The sequence below is a fragment of the Colobus angolensis genome, unplaced genomic scaffold, assembly GCF_000951035.1.
Source record: "Colobus angolensis palliatus isolate OR3802 unplaced genomic scaffold, Cang.pa_1.0 Scaffold216, whole genome shotgun sequence".
NCBI classification, from domain to species: Eukaryota; Metazoa; Chordata; class Mammalia; order Primates; family Cercopithecidae; genus Colobus; species Colobus angolensis.
The window spans coordinates 3,236,172-3,253,885 of NW_012115333.1; the positions used below are offsets into that span (position 1 = coordinate 3,236,172).

The 17,714-nt window shown below is 46.6% G+C and overlaps 1 protein-coding gene across 2 annotated transcripts in view; it reads right to left on the reverse strand.

Moving 5' to 3' along the window:
* STARD8 (StAR-related lipid transfer (START) domain containing 8) overlaps positions 1–17,714 on the reverse strand; it is a 79,045-nt gene that overhangs the window by 54,184 nt on the left and 7,147 nt on the right. For both annotated transcript variants that reach the window (XM_011943173.1, XM_011943171.1), the window contains exon 2: positions 6,646–6,679. Coding sequence is in view for 1 of the 2 variants with exons in the window: in XM_011943171.1 (XP_011798561.1) it covers positions 6,646–6,679 (34 nt within the window). In the remaining variant the exon portion in view is untranslated. The remainder of the gene's footprint in view (positions 1–6,645; positions 6,680–17,714) is intronic.

Sequence of the window (17,714 nt, forward strand, 5' to 3'; positions counted from 1 at the left end):
GGGCCACTGGGTGGAAGTTGTTGTAAGGCAGATTCTGGCTCAATAAAAAGAACTTTTAACAGTATAGAATGAAAAAGGATGCTTCACCATACCTGAAGAGTTTGGTCAAAGCCCAAGTTGGGCATGTAGCAGGAAAGGTAAAAAAGGGAAAATTGAACACCAGATTCGAGCTATGATTGCCAACATTTAATGCAGCCAACTACAGTCTCCAAATGAAACTTTAATGCAGTCAACTACAGTCTCCAAATGAAATGTTCATGGAACCTTCGAAAAGTCAAATAGATTAAGTTGAATGGAGCAGGAATGAGATATCCCATAACTCTGTCTTCCTCTCATGTCCCCTAAGGAATCTCTGGGGACACTAGGGTTCCTCAGTACTCAGTTTCAAAAGCACAGGTTAATATAGTCCTTAAGTGTCCTTCCTGCCTTGAGATGTGGGCGACCTCCACATTTCGAGAGTTTGGTGAAAATGTGTTTTACATGGATCTGCACCATTGGCTGGAACCACTGGATCCTCAAGGCCCTGTCTCAAGAGGTTTTGTCATCTGGAGCCAGTGGGGCTCTATGTTGATCTGTAATAGCTAGTTCAGAGCTGAAATGATAGGGAAGAAAGTCTGCTGAAAGGAAGAAGTCACCAGTCTGATTACCAGAAGTTCTTTTGCTATGCCATCAGAAATAAAAGCCAGTTCTTGGCAGACTCATTGTTTATGTGAGACCTTATGCTTAATTCTGGGAATCCAGGGGTCAGTCAGATGTAGCCATTGTACACCAAGAGCTCATGGTCTATGGGAGAGACAGGAAAGAAAAGAGGCCAATGCAGAACAGTGTGATGTTTTATAATGTAATAGCTACGGACAAGATGGGAAGGGAGGCCAGAGCATGGCTTGACAGGCCAAGAAGGGAGCTGGCAACAACACACTCAGGGGAGAGTCTGTCTAGGAAATAGCGAGTTGTCCCATGGAGCTCAGAAATATAGGAATGAGGTGGGAGAGGAAGCAAGAAAGATAGGCTGTCTAAGTTTGAGAGATCTTGAATGTCAGAGCAAAGAAGCTGGACTTTGACCAAAGGTAGGAAACAGCCAAAGATTTTTGAGGATGCCTAAGTTTTTCTTTTAAAGAGAGAACTTTGGCAGCAGTATGGAGGGTGAACTGGAAGGGCGAGCATGGTGGCAGGAAGACCAGTTAGGTAGCGGTCGCAACCATCAAGGCCAGAGTTGCTAGGGCCCAGATGGAGGGCTATGTTAGTGTGAGTGACAAAAAAAGGGGGTAGATTTAGGAAGCCTTATGAAGAGGTCCCAAGCACACAACTAAATGACAGCAAATTAGAAAGATGGAGTCCAGGTAACGCCCGTGATTCTTGCTCGAGTGGCTGGGTGCATGGGGCTGCTTTAACCAAGAAAGCAGATTCTGTAGAAAGAGGAGGTTTCCAGAGAAATGATAAAGAACTATGATCTTTAGTGTTGAGTTTGAAGGATCCACAGGACCTTCTGGTGGAAGTGTCCAATAGCACTTCCCAGGTCCTTTTCAGAACTGTCTTTCCACCTGAAGTTCCCACGCCCTCTCCAGCCCCTGATTTGGAGTGGCTTACACTGTGAAAATGGTCATCTAGGCTATACCTCGAGAGATATACCTGACCTGCCTCTCTAAACCTAGACCTAATTCTGTCTTGCACTCTTGAAGCAACTGAGAACCTGGGCTTCCCAGCCCCTTGGGCCACAAAGGAAGCCCTTATACTCCTCCACAGGCCTGGAAACCCTTCCCCCATGCCAAAGAACATCTTGAAATTGCCCTTTCCACTGACCCTACCCCCACCTCCCTTTCCTTTCAGCCTCACTTCTGGAAGAGAGGGGGCCGGGGCACAAAATCAAAATCTTGAGACCTTCTAGTTCAACATTCTCATTTTGCAGACAAGGAAACTGAGGCCCAGGGAGCAGAGGTGACTAACTCAAGGTCGCAGAAGGAGTTAATGATAGACATGAGACTAGATCCTAGGTCTCTCAAGTCACAGTCCAGCATTTTTACCTTGGCTGAATTCACTGTAGATCATGGTTAAAAGATTTCCTGTCTCAAATGATAATAAATTCCAGATGCTCCCTAACTAAGTAGATCTTTATACTATTCCAAGTTGCTGGGTAAAATATCTGTCAGATGTTAGATAAGCCATGCCCTGCAAATGTTCTTTGTAAAATAACAAATGTTAAATGACCAGATCTGCCAAGACTTAGTTATCAAAATGATTTGGTCATTTTCAAAAGAAAGGATGTAGATTGAATTATTATTATTCTGATGACTTTCATATGCTTAGTATTTTTTTCTGCTGCCCTTCTGAGCCTTGGATGACAGACACCCAATAGCATGTTAAATAAATGTATTTGTTTCCATTTTCTACTGTTCAAATCTGTCTTCCCGCTCCCTCAGAGCTTGGGGGAGAGGTCTTGGGCAGCTGATGGATGAGTCTGATGCTGAGGCCAAGCCTGCAGCCAGACTGGAGCCAGTTGGGTTGCGAGCAGGGGCTCTTGTTACAGGCAAACTATTACCCTACCAGGCCACCTCAGCCACTTCAGCAGGAGCCTGGAGTGAAGCCTCAAATGGCTCCAGGCAACAAAAGGAGCTTTGTGCACTGGGAGCAGGGGACCTCGGGGAAGGATTTGGCACAAAGGCGGTGGGAGGGAAGGTCAGCAGCCTCCTCACCGCTGTGGGCTGCTGGGAAGCGAGCTAATGAACTCCACGGAGTTTGTAAGTCAAGGAGTCACTGAATTTCAGAGCAGCAAGATACCTTAGAGGTCACTTAAAGCAAGCTATTCAGTTTATAGTTAGAGTCACTAAGGCCCAGAGAGGGAAAGGGACAGGCCCAAGGACACACAGCTGGCAAAGGTCACAGCCAAAACTGGAACCTAGAGCTTCGGGCCCCAGTCAAGTATTCTCACTTCAGCACTTAAGAGGCAGTTTTGAATTGTGGGTTTTATTTGGAGGAAACGGGTTCCTTTTAGGCTCCAGGACCTTTCCATCTTAGGAGCAATTTGTGCTCAAGCAACAGGGTGTGAAGGCCTGAAAGAAATATGAAGTGAAGATGGGAGCCTGAGAGCATGTAGCACGTCTTGGAGTGAGTCCCTAAGGACTGAACCTCCTCCTGAGCTGCTGGTTTTACTGCCGCTAGCTCTGTGTTTCTCAGTGTTTGATATATATGTTGACATAGGATGATTTGGGGTGATACATTGGCATCTGCATCATGATAGATATATATATAATTTACTACATATCAGGAAAAATGTAACTAGTGCCTCAAAACCTAATTTCATAGATTTTTATGGCTTAGGGTGAGGTTATTATTTAAAATCAGGTTGATTTAAAGAAAAACATTAAGTACTTAATGGCATGGATGATGTGATGGCAAAAATTCTGAAGTTGGTTCACAAATAAGTGACATTTGGGAAACATTGTGCTAGTGGCTTCTTGGACTGTCATAGCAAGGACTTCAAAGGTAATTCACCTTTGAAGGTCATTCTCTTGGGCCTGGGCAGCACCACATGTGTTGAAGCCAGTTGGATATTCCTAATGCTCTCCTATAAGGTGGTACCAAGTGATCCTATGACAGCCCTTACAAGGTTTCCTCTGTCAGTGGGATCACTAGAGCAAAAGCAATGATGTGTCAGATAAATCTTTGCTTGATTCATCCTAATAGAAGGAAGATGAGCTGGGCGTGGCGATGCAGCCCTGTAGTCCCAGCTACTGAGGAGGCTGAAGTGAGAGGATCCCTTAAGCCCAGAAGATTAAGGCTGCAGTACGCTATGTTGCACCACTGCACTTTAGCCTGAGTGACAGAGACCCTGTCTCAAAGAAAAAAAAAAAAAAAAGAAGGAAGAAAGGAAGGAAGGCGAAAGAAAGAAAGAAAAAGAAAGAAAGAAAGAAAGAAGATGGAGGAGGAAGGAAGGAAGGAAGGAAAGAAGGAAGGAAGGAAGGAAGGGAGGGTAGGTAGGAAGGAAGGAGAAAGAGAAGAAGAAATAAAGAGAGAAAGAAAGAGAGAAGAAAGAAAGAAAAGAAAGAGAAAGAAAAAGGAAGGAAGGAAGGAAGGAAGGAAGGGAGGGAGGGAGGGAGGGAGGGAGGGAGGGAAAGAAAGAAAGAAATTATATACAACTCTCAGCCTGGAGTCAGTATTTTGGCTTTCTTGTCACTAAGAAGTCCCTGGCTGGTCCTCTCCTCTACCACTTCTTTTCTGCTCTGGTGGCACTTGGGAGAAATGGCATAGGAGAATGGGACAGGCTCAATGTATAGATGAGAACACTGAGGTTCAGAGAGGGGAAAGCCCTTACTTGGTATCATTCCACCATGAGTGGCACAGTCAAGACTGGGTCCCAAAAGAATGCTGATTCTACCAGCCCATATTTCCTGCCCCGGGATTCCTGCTCCATGACCTTTTCTGCAGCTCCCCTCAGCCCCACCCCCAGGCCAGTCAGGCAGTGCCAGCCCCCATCGCAGTTCCATCTAACACAGCTCACTTGATTCAAACCTTCTAAACTCATCGAGGGCCAAGAAGCTGCTAATACTGATCACCTCTAAGAGGCTTGCTCGGTGGCTGGGGACTTGGGGTGAGAAGAGACTGTATTTTTGTACCTCTTGAATTTTGAAACCTGTGAAGATATTACCTATGTCTCAAATAATACGTAACAAAACAATGAAGCATTCTGCTCACCTCACGACCTAAGTTTCAGAAACAATCAATCACATTTGTTCAGCACTTTGACATTTTTAATGTGCTGTCTATTGTGATCCATACAAGAGTCCCATGCAATAAGCTCCATTTTGTAGATGTGGACACCAGTCCAGACAGAGGAAGCTACTTTCCTGGGCTCACACAGTGAATCTATAATGAAATTTGGGCTAAAATCCAGGTGCCTTGATTCCCAGTGCCTTGCTGCTACCATTTCCACATCCACATAAACTCATAATTTATGCCAGATTGTTTTTGAATCAGCCTGAGGCAACATGTTTCCATTTGCCTTTAAATAGACATTTTCAAACTTTAACTTAAGAAATAGCAGAAAGACCGGTCCCACCTCAACTTTGTAGGTGGCAACCTCCTCTGCCTGACCCCACCCCCTAAAAGATACTCCTGTCTTCTCTGGAAGCCACAGACCACTCAGCCTCTTGGTGCCCACCTTCCCAGAGCTCAGTGCTGGCACCTCTGCCTGGCACAGACATTCTAAAGAGGTAACTTGGCAGCTGTGAGTGCATTCGTCTGAGGGGGTCACTATTTCAGGGCCTGAGGGGTTTCTTTTTAGCCTTTGCAGCTGGTGTCTCTGAAATGGAGAAGTGTGTCCTTCCCCTAGTATGGGCAGTGCACAGACCTTGTGCCCCCAGAAGTCTCTGTTGTAAAGCAGAAACTGCCCAGCAAGAAGCCTTGGAATGATGATGAGGGGGAAAGGCAGGGTGGGGAAATGGAGAAGCAGATGTATGCTGTATGCTGATCAAAGCAGTGTTCCTGTTTCAAAATAAATCCTCTCTTATCTGCTGTCATGGCAATGCAAATAAACCCCCCACCCTATCAGTTCTTGTTTTGTAGCAGCCACCACCCAAAAACTCAGAGTCCTAAGATGGAAACGTCCTTGGAAAGTCACTAGAATCCCCTCTCTGCATCCTGGTGTGATTTGCCCAAACCAGCTCCAACTACTTTGGAAGATCCTTATTAGTAAGCGTTCTGGTTTTCTCTTCCAACATCTTCCCATGATGGTTTGCACAGACCCTTAGCATGCCACTTGTTAACTGATGCCTTTCTGTTTTGGCAGCCCCAATCCTGTCACCAGCAACTATGCTTATTCAAGTCATGAGCTCATCCTGATGAAAAATTGGAGCCAGTGGGAATGACTGAAGTCAGGCTAGAGCCAGGAGGATGGCCTTGATGACCTCAGCAAAGCCCAGCTGATACAGGAGTTCGGGCTCCAGCACCAAACTCTTCCCTGGCCAGTAGCCTTCTTTCTCTTCCTCCACAAAGCTGTTATCCCTCTCTAGAAAACTGTGTCCTTCTCAATGGAAGGTAGTTGCTCCCAGTATGCCATTCACTTATCCACACCCAAGTAGGACACCAGAGGCACCAGGCAGATAGGAAGTTGGGCTCAAAGAAACTTGTGAGAGAGCAAAACGAAAAAGCTACATATATCCCCTCAGTCTAATGAGCTCCAAAGCCTACCTCCTGTTGGAAGCCTTCTAGATAAAGCAAGTACTGGGAATATAACAGACACTGAACCCCAAGTGCCAAGTCTCCTTCCTTTACCCTCCACTTACCTGTTTTCTCTTCTGAGGCATCTCCCACACCTAATACACTTCCCAGTGGAAATAAGGCATTTGAGAACAAGGGAAGTATATGGGTGGCTGCCACTTGCTGAAAGCTCTGGAGGGAAGTCCTCCCCTGGCTCTCTGACAAGAGCAAAACCTCCAGCTGAGAAATAAAGAGGTTCTGCACGTGAGCCAAAAAGCAGGGCCCGAGGAGGACAGCAAATGCCCAGTGGAGGGAGACAGAGAGGATGTCTCCGGCTTTTGCATCTCAGCCGTTGGCTCTGCTGCCCAGGGACCTGATCGGCTGCCCCATGAGGACTACTGAGAAGCTCAGTCTCTTTGTATGCCACTTGCGATGCCCACCTCGTGTACTTACCAGCATTCTTCTTCACCTGCAGCAATGGGAAGCACTGCAAAAGAAACAGAGAAGAAGTCAAGGCATTGCTGAGATGCAATATCCGAACTGAAAGGGATCTTAAAGTTAGCAAGCTCGATCCACCCGTTTTACAGAAAGACACATGGAGGTCCAAAGAAAAGGAAAATGAAGTAAGGAACAAAGTGGAGCCCAGACACAGACTCCTGGATGCCCACTCCATACAACTGTACTTTCTGCTACCCCACGGCTGATCCTGCCGGTTCACTTCACTCTCCCTGAATGGAGAAGGCCCCCAGGTCAGGGGATTGGAGACACTCTGCCACAGCTCACAGTACTGTTCCAAGGCCTGATAAGAAAGATTATCAAAGAATGAGTTAACATTTGCTTGGCACATACCATCCTTGGTATAGCATCAACAAGGCTAGAAGCAGGGTGTGTTGGTGGCAAGGGCAGTATTTAGAATTGGAGAGCCCAAGTTCAGGGCCACCTTCCCCTGCTTACTGATTATGTGACATTGAACATCACTCGTAACCTCTTTAGCCTCAGTGTCTGCATTTATAAGACTAGGAGAGCAATAATCCCGACTTCACAGGCTTTGTGACAAATTAACATACATAAAGACACTTTTTAAAATGATTAAGCACTCTAAATTTTTTTTTTTTATTTTTTATTATACTTTAAGTTCTAGGGTACATGTGCATAACGTGCAGGTTTGTTACATATGTATACTTGTGCAATGTTGGTGTGCTGCACCCATCAACTCGTCAGCACCCATCAATTCATCATTTATATCAGGTATAACTCCCCAATGCAATCCCTCCCCCCTCCCCCCTCCCCATGATAAGCCCAGTGTGTGATGTTCCCCTTCCCGAGTCCAAGTGATCTCATTGTTCAGTTCCCACCTATGAAGCACTCTAAATTAATGCATTCAACAAATATTTATACAGTACCAATGCCCTTCGGCGCACTATGCTAGATGCTAAGGACAGCAGTGATCTAGGCAGATAAGATCCTCATGCGGCTAAACTCTTAGTAGGAAGAGACAAACAATAAATAAGTAAACAAAGAAATAAGGAAATTTCAGGTATCACTAAGAACCAAGAAGGAGAAACTTTTAAAGACAGGATGAGGTGGAGAGTGATTGAGTAGGGGGAATACGGAGGTGACCAGATGGGTCTCTCTAAGGAGCTCAACTTTGAGCAGAGACCCAGATGACAAGAAGTTATCAGCAGTGTGAAGAGCTAGGTGAAGAGCATTTCAGGAAGATGGTGAAGAGAGAAACGAAGGCCAAATTATGAGAGGCTTTGAAGGCCAGGGCAAGGATTTGGACTTTGATTCAAATTATAATAGGCAGCCATTGGTGGATATAGAGCAGGAGAATGGCACGATCTGATTTCTACCTTCAAAAGGTCACTCTGGCTGTTGGGTAGGAAGTGGACTGTAGAGCCTGGGTGGAAGTAGGGAAATCTGTTAGGAGGCTTTTGCAGCAGTTCAGGCAAACAACGTCAGTGGCTTGGGCTAAAATGGTAGTTGTAGAGACATTCATTCAATAGTTAAGGAGGAGAGAAAAGAAAGAAGGAAGGAAAGAAGGGTACCTCTTAGAGGTAGAAGGATCTTCTTGCCTATTCTCCTTTTACACAGCCAGCCTCTAAACCAACCAAGTGGTTATCAGGAAAATAGTTGCCATAGTATGTGTCTATCTCTTACCCTCTGCACAAGGACTGCCATACCAGCTGCAGACACTTGACCACAATGCTTCCTAATCCTAAAAGATTTGTCTTAGCCTTAGATTACCCTAAAATGACTAAAGGTCTGATCCACCCTTGTAGCCCATAATTGGCCACAGGAGAGAGGAGGGATGGGGGATGTCCTCCCAAGTGTTCACTGGCAGGACCCTCAAGGGATGTCAGTGTGAAGGAGACAAAAAGTTCTAGAATGAGATCGGCATGACTAGAGGAGAAAGACCAATAGCGACAGATATGAAAGTTTGCTACAAAGCTACAAAGTGGAACTATGATTAAGCAAGTCAATATAATTCTTAGTGGTGGACAAAGGGGGAGGAAACAAAAATGAGAAAGGGTGAGAGAGTAGAAGAGAAGGACGAAGCAGGCCCCTGTGAGGTCTTAAATGTGACAGTTCTTGGAAATTAAGAGATGAACTGATGGGTGGGACAGACTGTACTCTATGCTCTAGTCATATTAAATCTCCTACTTCCCCACCCTACCAGCCCAACCCATCATAGTTATAGCAGAATTACAGATAGTTCAGGAAATAACTAGGCCTTAAATTTAGGGATTTATAAGTTACAAATTAGTGACCTACTTTGGCCATTACAACCATCCTGCATGGTAGATTTTATTATCCTCATGTGACACATAAGGCAATTGGGGCCTAGAAGTGAAATGATTTGCTCAAGGTCGAGGTAAGCGTCAGAACCAATAGTCTATGCTTGAGGTCAATAGGGCTCCCAATTTTATGGCATTCTATTTTTTTCTCTCTGAGGTCCAGAATAACCTGGATTGGATCAGGCCCATGAGTCCCACTCTGCTTTTGACCTTAATCTTGATGCTATTTTGGTAGCTGAAAGACTTACAAGGGAAGATAGCTTATGAACTTTTGCATCAAAGAGTTCTGCTACAAAGTGAAGGCCCTTTTTGTTTCCTTGTTGTAGAACATATCCCTCTGATTTGGAGTTTCTGAACCCAGAAGCCAAAAATCCAACAGTTACAAAGACAGCCACTCTAGAAGAAGACCAGGATTAGTGGTGACAATCTTCTCATCTAGTGGGTCATTCATTCATATATTCATTTATTTATTCACTCATTCACTAGGTACTTCCTCAGGGCTAAGCCCTGTGCTAGGTACTCAGGGATTCATATAGATCAGACATATTCCCTGCCCTTGAGAAAATCACAGCTCAGAGGGGAAGTCAATTACATGCACAAATCATCACAATTCAATGTGAGTGCTATTGGAAAGTATAAAGCCTTATGGAACTGAGCAGAGGGAGTAAGTTGTTGCTGGGAGTGGGGGCACATTGTCATAAGGACCCTCATGAAGGAAATAGCGTTTAGAACAGGTCTTGAAAGCTAAGCAGTTGTTCATCAAGAAGACAAGGGGGCAAAGAGCCTGACAGGTAGAAGGGGGAGACTAGAAAAGGATGAGGAGGTATCAAAGCCTGTGGTTTGTCCTACCCATCAGTTTATCTCCTAATTTCCCGGAACTGTTACATTTAGGACCTTGGTCTAGCTGGAGAGCAGAGTGCCAGACAGAGAGTAGGAAATGAATCTGAAGCAGCAGTTTAGGGACCAGATCGTGAAGGGCCTTGTAGGTCATCTTAAGAGCTTGGGACTTTATCTAGAGCCCAGTGGGGAGCCATTGAGGGGGCCTAAACAGAGAGGTAACGTAGTCAGATTTATGTTTCAGAATGTTACTCTAACTGTTGAGTGAAGGATGGATTGGGAATGTGGGGCTTAGGCAAAACTAGAGAAAGGGAGACCAGACGCCTGGCACGGTGGCTCACGTCTATAATCCCAGCACTTTGGGAGGCCAAGACAGGCAGATCACCTGAGGTCGGGAGTTCGAGACCAGCCTGACCAACATAGAAAAACCCTGTCTCTACTAAAGATACAAAAAATTAGCCAGGTGTGGTGGCACATGCCTGTAATCCCAGCTACTCAGGAGGCTGAGGCAGGAGAATCACTTGAACCTAGGAGGCGGAGGTTGCAGTGAGCTGAAATCGCGCCATGGCACTCCAGCCTGGGCAACAAGAGTGAAACTCCATCTAAAAAAAAAAAGAAGAAAAGAAAGAAAGAAAGAAAAAGAAAGGGAGACAAGAGTTAATGGTAAGGTTCTGGGTGGGGCAGTGGTCTTTAGGATAGGAAGAAGGGGACCAATATATGGACAATTTACATGGTGGAACCAAAGTAAATGAAAGGATGTGGGAGGATAAGAGAGGAGTCAAGGATGACCCCAATGTTTCTGGCCTGGCAACTGGGTGGATGGTGATGCTATTAACTGAGGTCAGGAACAGAGGAAAAAGTGATTTGGGGGGTATACCGGGGGAATCTTTTTGTTGTAATGAATTTCCCCTTAGATCTGTTGGATTCAAAAAGGTCTGTGGAGCATCTGCTTTGAGCGGTCCACTAGGCACTGGGGTAGACCTGCAGATACAAACATGAACAAAAGCAGATGTGATTCCTGCCCTGGAGGAGCTCTCAGTCTAGTGGTAGATACAGTTGTCAGCCAAAAAAAAAGGTAGATCATGAGTTTTTTCAGAGAAAAGGGAAACACGTTGAAAGAGTGCAAAGGAGAAAACCAGAGCCAAAAGGAGAATAAAAACAGAAAGATGGTTGCTGGGTGAGAAGTAGGGAGGTCTGAGAGGGGTAGTTTGGAGACAAGCTGCAAAGGTTATGGACAAGCTTTGTCCAGAACTGGGCCATCCTCAGCCACAAGTGGCTGGGATGGAGCTCACTCTTCCCAGCATCCTTTTTGCTCAGCCTCCAGGCTCTAGGACCAGCCCTTGCCCTGGTATCTGAGGGGATGTCTGGAGAGACTTTTTGTCCTTGCCTTGCCTGGTTTCTCTGCTCCACCTCTTCCTTCCTTCCCTAACCACCTCCAACACCCCCACCCCTCACTCCTAGCCAACCCTGTGCCATAGACCCAGGCCTAGGGCCACAGTCATGAGAGCACGTTCTTCACATTCCAGCCTCCCCCAGCCTTCTCAGCCTGGCCACACAGAGCCTTATTCACAGCCTGGCCCTCCCTTCTTCCATAATGGGCTCTCACCACCCCCAGGCCTATCCTGAGTTTTGCCAGCACAGACCATGGCCACTGTGGACAGCAGGCTCTCCTGAGCCCTCTGGAGCTGACTCTTCTCTCTTGGGGTCCCTCAGCTGGAAGGTGGGTGCAGTGGCTTTGGCCACTTCTACGTGCATGAGAGTGCATGTGTGTTCTATTCACTTGGCAAACTTTCTCTAGGCTAGGCCTAGAATAGGGGCTGTGTTGAGCCAGGCTGTCACAGGACACACGGGTCGATTAGACCCAGGCTGGTTTCTTAGAGCAGCTCACAGTTCAGAGACAGCTGAGTAGAGATGGAAGATGGTATGTGGGTTGAAGCTCAATTGAGCCTACCTCCAGGTCCTAAGTTGGAGTACTGGTGTCACGGTGCCACTTTTCAACCCCATGTCAATGACCTGGAGACACGTGCTCATGTTCGGGATGTGAGGTCTGCTGGGGATGGAGTGCTACAGCCCTGAAGGATGCCAATCTCATCCCTGAAAAGGGCAGAGGAGAGCTGGTTTCAAGAAGGACTGACTGACACAGGCATTCTGGGCTTGACCTTGTGCCTTTGACCAATTCTTTGCTGGGCTTCAGACTTGTTACCTAATGAGAGGTGGGTGCCTGACAATTCTTAGTCTGCCATCACAAAGAAGAGAATGAGGAACATTCCCAGTCGGGAAAGAGCAATGGAAGGAATAAATTCTAAAAGGTTTTTATAGAACTCAGAGTCTGGGACAGCCTCCTGAGGAACTCCCAGAGCGCCTGTCTCCCGTCTGTCTCCCTCCGAGGGTGCAAGCTGTCCCACACTGGCTTGGAGTATGTGGGCCTCACAGAAGGCCTCTCAGAAAGCCTGATTTTCCATCTCTACCCACCAGGACGACTGTGATCTAATACCTACTCATCCACCCCCAAAAAGGGCCCCCAACCTATAGCCTCAGGAATGCTGATGGTTTTATAAGTCACCCCTTGGCAAAAATTCCTACTGCCTTGGACGCTTTTCCCTTTAATTCCTTCCTGCCAGTGCTGCCAGGACATCCTTTCCTGCTGCCCCATCCTGACTCCTCACCTGGCCTGCAGGGCTGCTCCAGGCCTGACTCTTTGCCTTTGAGCCTTTCCTCCAATCTTTCTCCTGCCTTGGGCCCTACTGTCCACACGTCCACAGAGGCCAAGAGTAGGGCCAGGGAGGAGAGTCAGCAGCAGCTGCAACCCCCAGGGGTTCTCTGGATAATCTCAGGAATGTAATATCCCAAAGACTTGACTTTCCCACCAGCCAACAGGGGCCCTCCTTCCTGCCCAGAACTTGGGAGTCTTTCCGGGAGAGGCGCCCTATAGGGGTGAGTGTAGGAAGCGGCTGGAAGAGAGAGACATGGGGATTCCAGTGTGGGATGGAGCTTCTTTTCCAGAGTCTGAACTAGTCTGACCAGGGATGGGAGCAGGGGCCGGAATAGGAGGAATGAGGAAATTGCCTAAACAACCCACTTCCTGAACCTCAGGGTAGTCGCATCTGTGTTTTCTACTGTCCTTTCACTTCCACAGGATGTCCCCAATTCTAGGCTCTCCTCAGCCAGGGAATGAAGGGAATGGCAGGTAAAAATTTTTCCTCATTTTATAGATGAACCAACAGGGTCCAACCTATGGGCCCAGGGTCACCTAGAGCAATCAATCAACTATTTTTACATTCAACTCATATTTACTGAGCACCCACTGTGTGGCAGGCCTTTTCACATAGGTCATCATCACAATCAATTATGAAATGGGGAATATTCTCCCCATGTTGTAGGTAAGGAAACTGAGGCTTAGAGAAGAGAAGAGGCAGAACCTGGGCTGCTAGATCAGTGTCCTATTTCCATCTACAACATTATATCATCGTACTACATTCTTCTCTCCAGCTCCCAGAAGGCACCCAACCCAAGGTAGAAGAAAGGGCCAGGGAAAGTCAGCTTCATCCATATCCAGGGCCTCAACTCCCATTCCCCAAGTGCAGGACTTCCTTTCCTCTGCCCCTTGGCAGCCTCAGCCTTGGAACTACTGATTGACCTGAACTCTAAGGGCCCTGACAGCAGCAGCAGCAGCAACAGCTCAAGGGTTGCCCAGAGGCATGGAGTTGAGGAGCTCTGTTCCCCACCCACTGTGAAACCTCTGACCCCAAATCCCAGCAGAGGCTGCCTGAGCTGCTGCTCCTTGTTATTGTTACAAGTGACTTGGAAATGCAGGCCAGGCCCTGGCTCCCAGAGCTTCCCAGGCCCCTAGCTGCTCTCAGGCCCTGGAGGCTGCTGGGAAGACCAAGCTCCAGTGTCGGCTCTTTTCCCTGAGCCTGGGCTCCCCGCTTTTCTCCCAAGAGACTTTATTGGAAATCACTGACATTTGGGAGCAGAATTTTTTTTTTTTTTTCATTTGGCCTGGAAGTTCATAGAAGTATATGTGAAATATAATGAGACTGTCAGAGCTGGAAAGACTCTCAGAGATAAACCAATCCAGCCTCCTCATTTTACAAGTGGAGAAACGCAACACAGATTACATGAACATAGTGGACTTTGGAACTAGATTACCTGGGTTAAAAATCCCCAATTCACCACTTAATAGCTGTGTAATCTTGGATAAATTTCTAAACCTTTCTGTGTTTCAGTAAAATGAGGATGATGACAATGATAGCTTGCCTTGCAGGATTATTGTGATGGTGAAATGAGTTAATATATGCGGAGGGTTTGGAACAGTGTACACCACATAGTATGTGCTCTACAAATATTAATTAGCTAGTATCGCTTCCCGACCTCTTGGCTACAATCGAGTGCAAATATTAGCTAGTATTAGTTCTAACTTCTTCTAGTCTTTGGGGATGAAAGAGAAGTCTGGTATTGCCAATCTGCAGCCCCTTCCACTCATTTTTGCCTCCCCCAACCTCCACCATAGCCATAGGAGGTATACCCTCCACCCCGCCGGGATCTCCCACTTGTACACCTTTTGGCATCAAAGAAGCTAAAAGCAAGGTAAGAATCTGTATCCGAAGAGACCTAAGTCAGAGTTGAAGCCTTGCCTCCTGCTCCCCATCTCACCTTCCCAATGCTCGCCCCCATCTCTCCCACCCCCTAGAACAAATATTATCCAATCTCACATGACTCGAGGAAAACACACCAGTTGTGCTGATGGGGCAAGGGTTAGGATCTTTGGATCAGGCAAATTTGGCAGCGGGTCCCCATCCCCATTCCCAGGCTGAGCCTAAGATTGTTCCAGACTTTGCTGTTACAGGAGTTACTCAGACTTCAGCATGGCTATCCCTTTGCCTTAAGGATTAGGTGGGATCGCCAATCACAGGTACTAGATTAACTAAAACTGTTAACGCATTGAGCAGTTTCATATACTGAAATTTTCTGTACTAAATCAATCATGCCCACCAACAGGGCACTTGGGGGTTGAGTGTGAAAAACTCATATCCACTAGACAGTAAGCTGCATGAGATGAAGACCTACAGCAGTTTTGCTCAGCATTACCTATCTCCTTAAGACCTAACACAGTGTCTGGCACATAGTAGGCCCTGAATAAATATTGCTTGGTTGAACTAGTGAAGGAATGAATTACTGAAGGTTATTTTCAGCCTAAGGAAACCCCCTCACATTTTGTGCAAGATAACAACAAATAAACATTTCAACAGGCTTTGGGATCATTATCTCATTTGATCCTTACTATAGCCCTATAAGGTAGGAGTTATCATTCTTCCCAGTGTACAAATAATAAAAATGGTCAATGCTTACTATGTGCCCCTTTTCTAAGAGCTTTACACATATTAACTGATTTAAGCCTCAGAATAACCCTGTAAGGTGGGTACTACTATTATCTACATTTTAGGGAGCAAGAAACTAAGGCTCAGAAAGGTGAAGTAACTTTCTCATGGTCAACACAGCTAGCAAGTTGTGGCTCAGATAGGTGAAGGGTTTGACTCCATGTATATGTTTTGGTCTTTTCACTGCATCAAGAACACAAAGTTCAAAGTCCCACACACAAATTTCAAAGTCTCTTGTTCTTCCCCCTCCTCCCATTTCCATTCACTCCCAACACCTCCACTGAGGACAAGTCCCTTGGATCTGTGACTCTTCCCTCACATGTCTCCAACCTCACTCTGCCTTGAAAACACTCTTTGCCCTTTTCTTCCAAAGGTCATTCCTTCAGATTCAGATTCAATGGAGCATCTACCTTGTAACAGGCTTTTATAGACATCATCTCGCTGGCAACTCCATTAAGTCTTATCCACTGAGGAGAGGTGACATGCCAAGGAGCACTCAGCATAGATGTGGCAGAGGTGGACGTAATATCCAGGTCAGTCTCACTCTGTGTCCAGTACTCCTTTGGCAACACTAAGTTGCCTTCTACTCTGGTCCCAAACACTGCTCCCAGAAAGCTTCCTAGATCACCCAGAAACCACCTCACAAATCTCTTGAGCTCCATCTATGCCAATAACCTTACCACAACCTATTATTTTGCTCTAGTCCATGGGCCTGTGCCTCAAAGATACACAGCATATGTCCAGCATCTAGGCATCTTACAGTTAACCATGTCAGGGACAATCCACAGTCTGAATTTTTCACACATGTATGGGGCCTATACCTATCACCCAACTGACACATTATTTGAGTGGGCTGTGGAACTCTGCCAAGAGGGTCCTCCGAGTGAACTTTCCTTCTGTGCAGTATAGGCCTTTACCTTTCCCCCTCTAAGTGGTTTTTCCATGACCTGAGAGTCTTATGTCATAATTTCTTTCTTTGGAACAAGTAGTTAAGACGTGGCTGGCTGTACATACTGTCTCACATGTACACATGTACATTACTACTTCCATTCACAGACACACACACACACACGCACACACATCAGACTGATGAAGGGATCTGCAACAGTGTCCTGAGATAAAAGAGACTACCTGAGAAAGTGGTGAGCTCCACATCACTGGAGGTGTGCAAGTGTCTGGCCATTCTTTTGGTAAGATGTGATAGAGGCAACTCTGTAGTGATGGCATCGAGGAGTCTCTGAGGTCCCTTTTCCAGCCCCAGGAGTTTGTATACATTCATGTGCACCCCTGAATTCTCTATACTCCCCCTGCCCCTTCCACAACAAATATACACTGCATGTGGCAAATTGGACTTACTTGGGATGACAAGGGCAAAGGAATGAAAAAGGAGAGACATCCTGGAGGCTGGGAGTGAAATTGCTGAATCACCCTATCATTGTCACACGTTCACCCCATATCCTGCCAGGCTACTCCTAGGCAGATTGGGAAGCTGAGAGCTGGCCTGGGGGCAGAGAGGGGCTGGGGTGAGCCTGCACAGGGGGGCGTGAAAGCTCACACTCATATGAACAGGTGCCTGGGAAGCCAGGTATAAGAGCAGCCACATACAAGTCTCATGCATACTTAGACGAAAGCATTCACAGGAGATGGTGCTTGAGAATGTGTGTCTGGGCGAGCTCAGGAAAGCCCTTGTGCACAAACACACTCATGTGTGAGACCTAAGTATGTAAGTACGGTGCCTAGGGAAAAGCATGGGGTCCCATGTTGGCCCACGACTGGGTGGTTCACCTCTATGAGCCTTCCCAGTCCACACGACTGTCTGTCCATGATTTGCTTTAACTCCCATAAAAGCTTTGTGGGTAGGTGCGGCAGGGTTGTTAACACATATGTGTATGCATGCGTGTGTGTGGCATGTGTAGAGACATCCCCCCTACTACTGCTTTTAGATTTTACCAGAGACAAGTTGTGTTTGGATTTTGCCACAGAATGAGTAGGGAGATTATGGTATATTACACAGACCACATTGGAATCCTGCTGTGTCCTGACGCCCTCTGAGACCTTGGCCATATCTCTCCCTCTCTGGGCCTCAGTTTCCTCACTGGTAGTTTGGAGAGAGGAACACAGAAGGAGGAATAGATGACCTCCAAGGGCCTTTTCATCTCTGATATTGTGTGATTATCTACCTATGTTATAAGAGGAGGGAACTGAGGGACAGGAGAGAGAATTAACCCTCTCAAGGTCATCCAGAGGTCATGGTTGAGATGGCGCTCCAGGCAGATTTCCCACCTCCCAAGCCAGTGCCCTCTAGGACCTGATATGCCCACCTGAAGCCAAGTAACATGAGGGAGGATTTGTGTTCCTAGCACCCCTTATGTGCATAACACCATGCTAAGTGCTAGAAGGGGGCAAAAGGACACATCAAAGAAATGGTTCTGTATGTATGTGGTGTGTGTGTGCTGTGTGTGTGTGCGCGCATGTATGTGGTGCGTGTGTGGCGTGTGGTGTGTGTGTG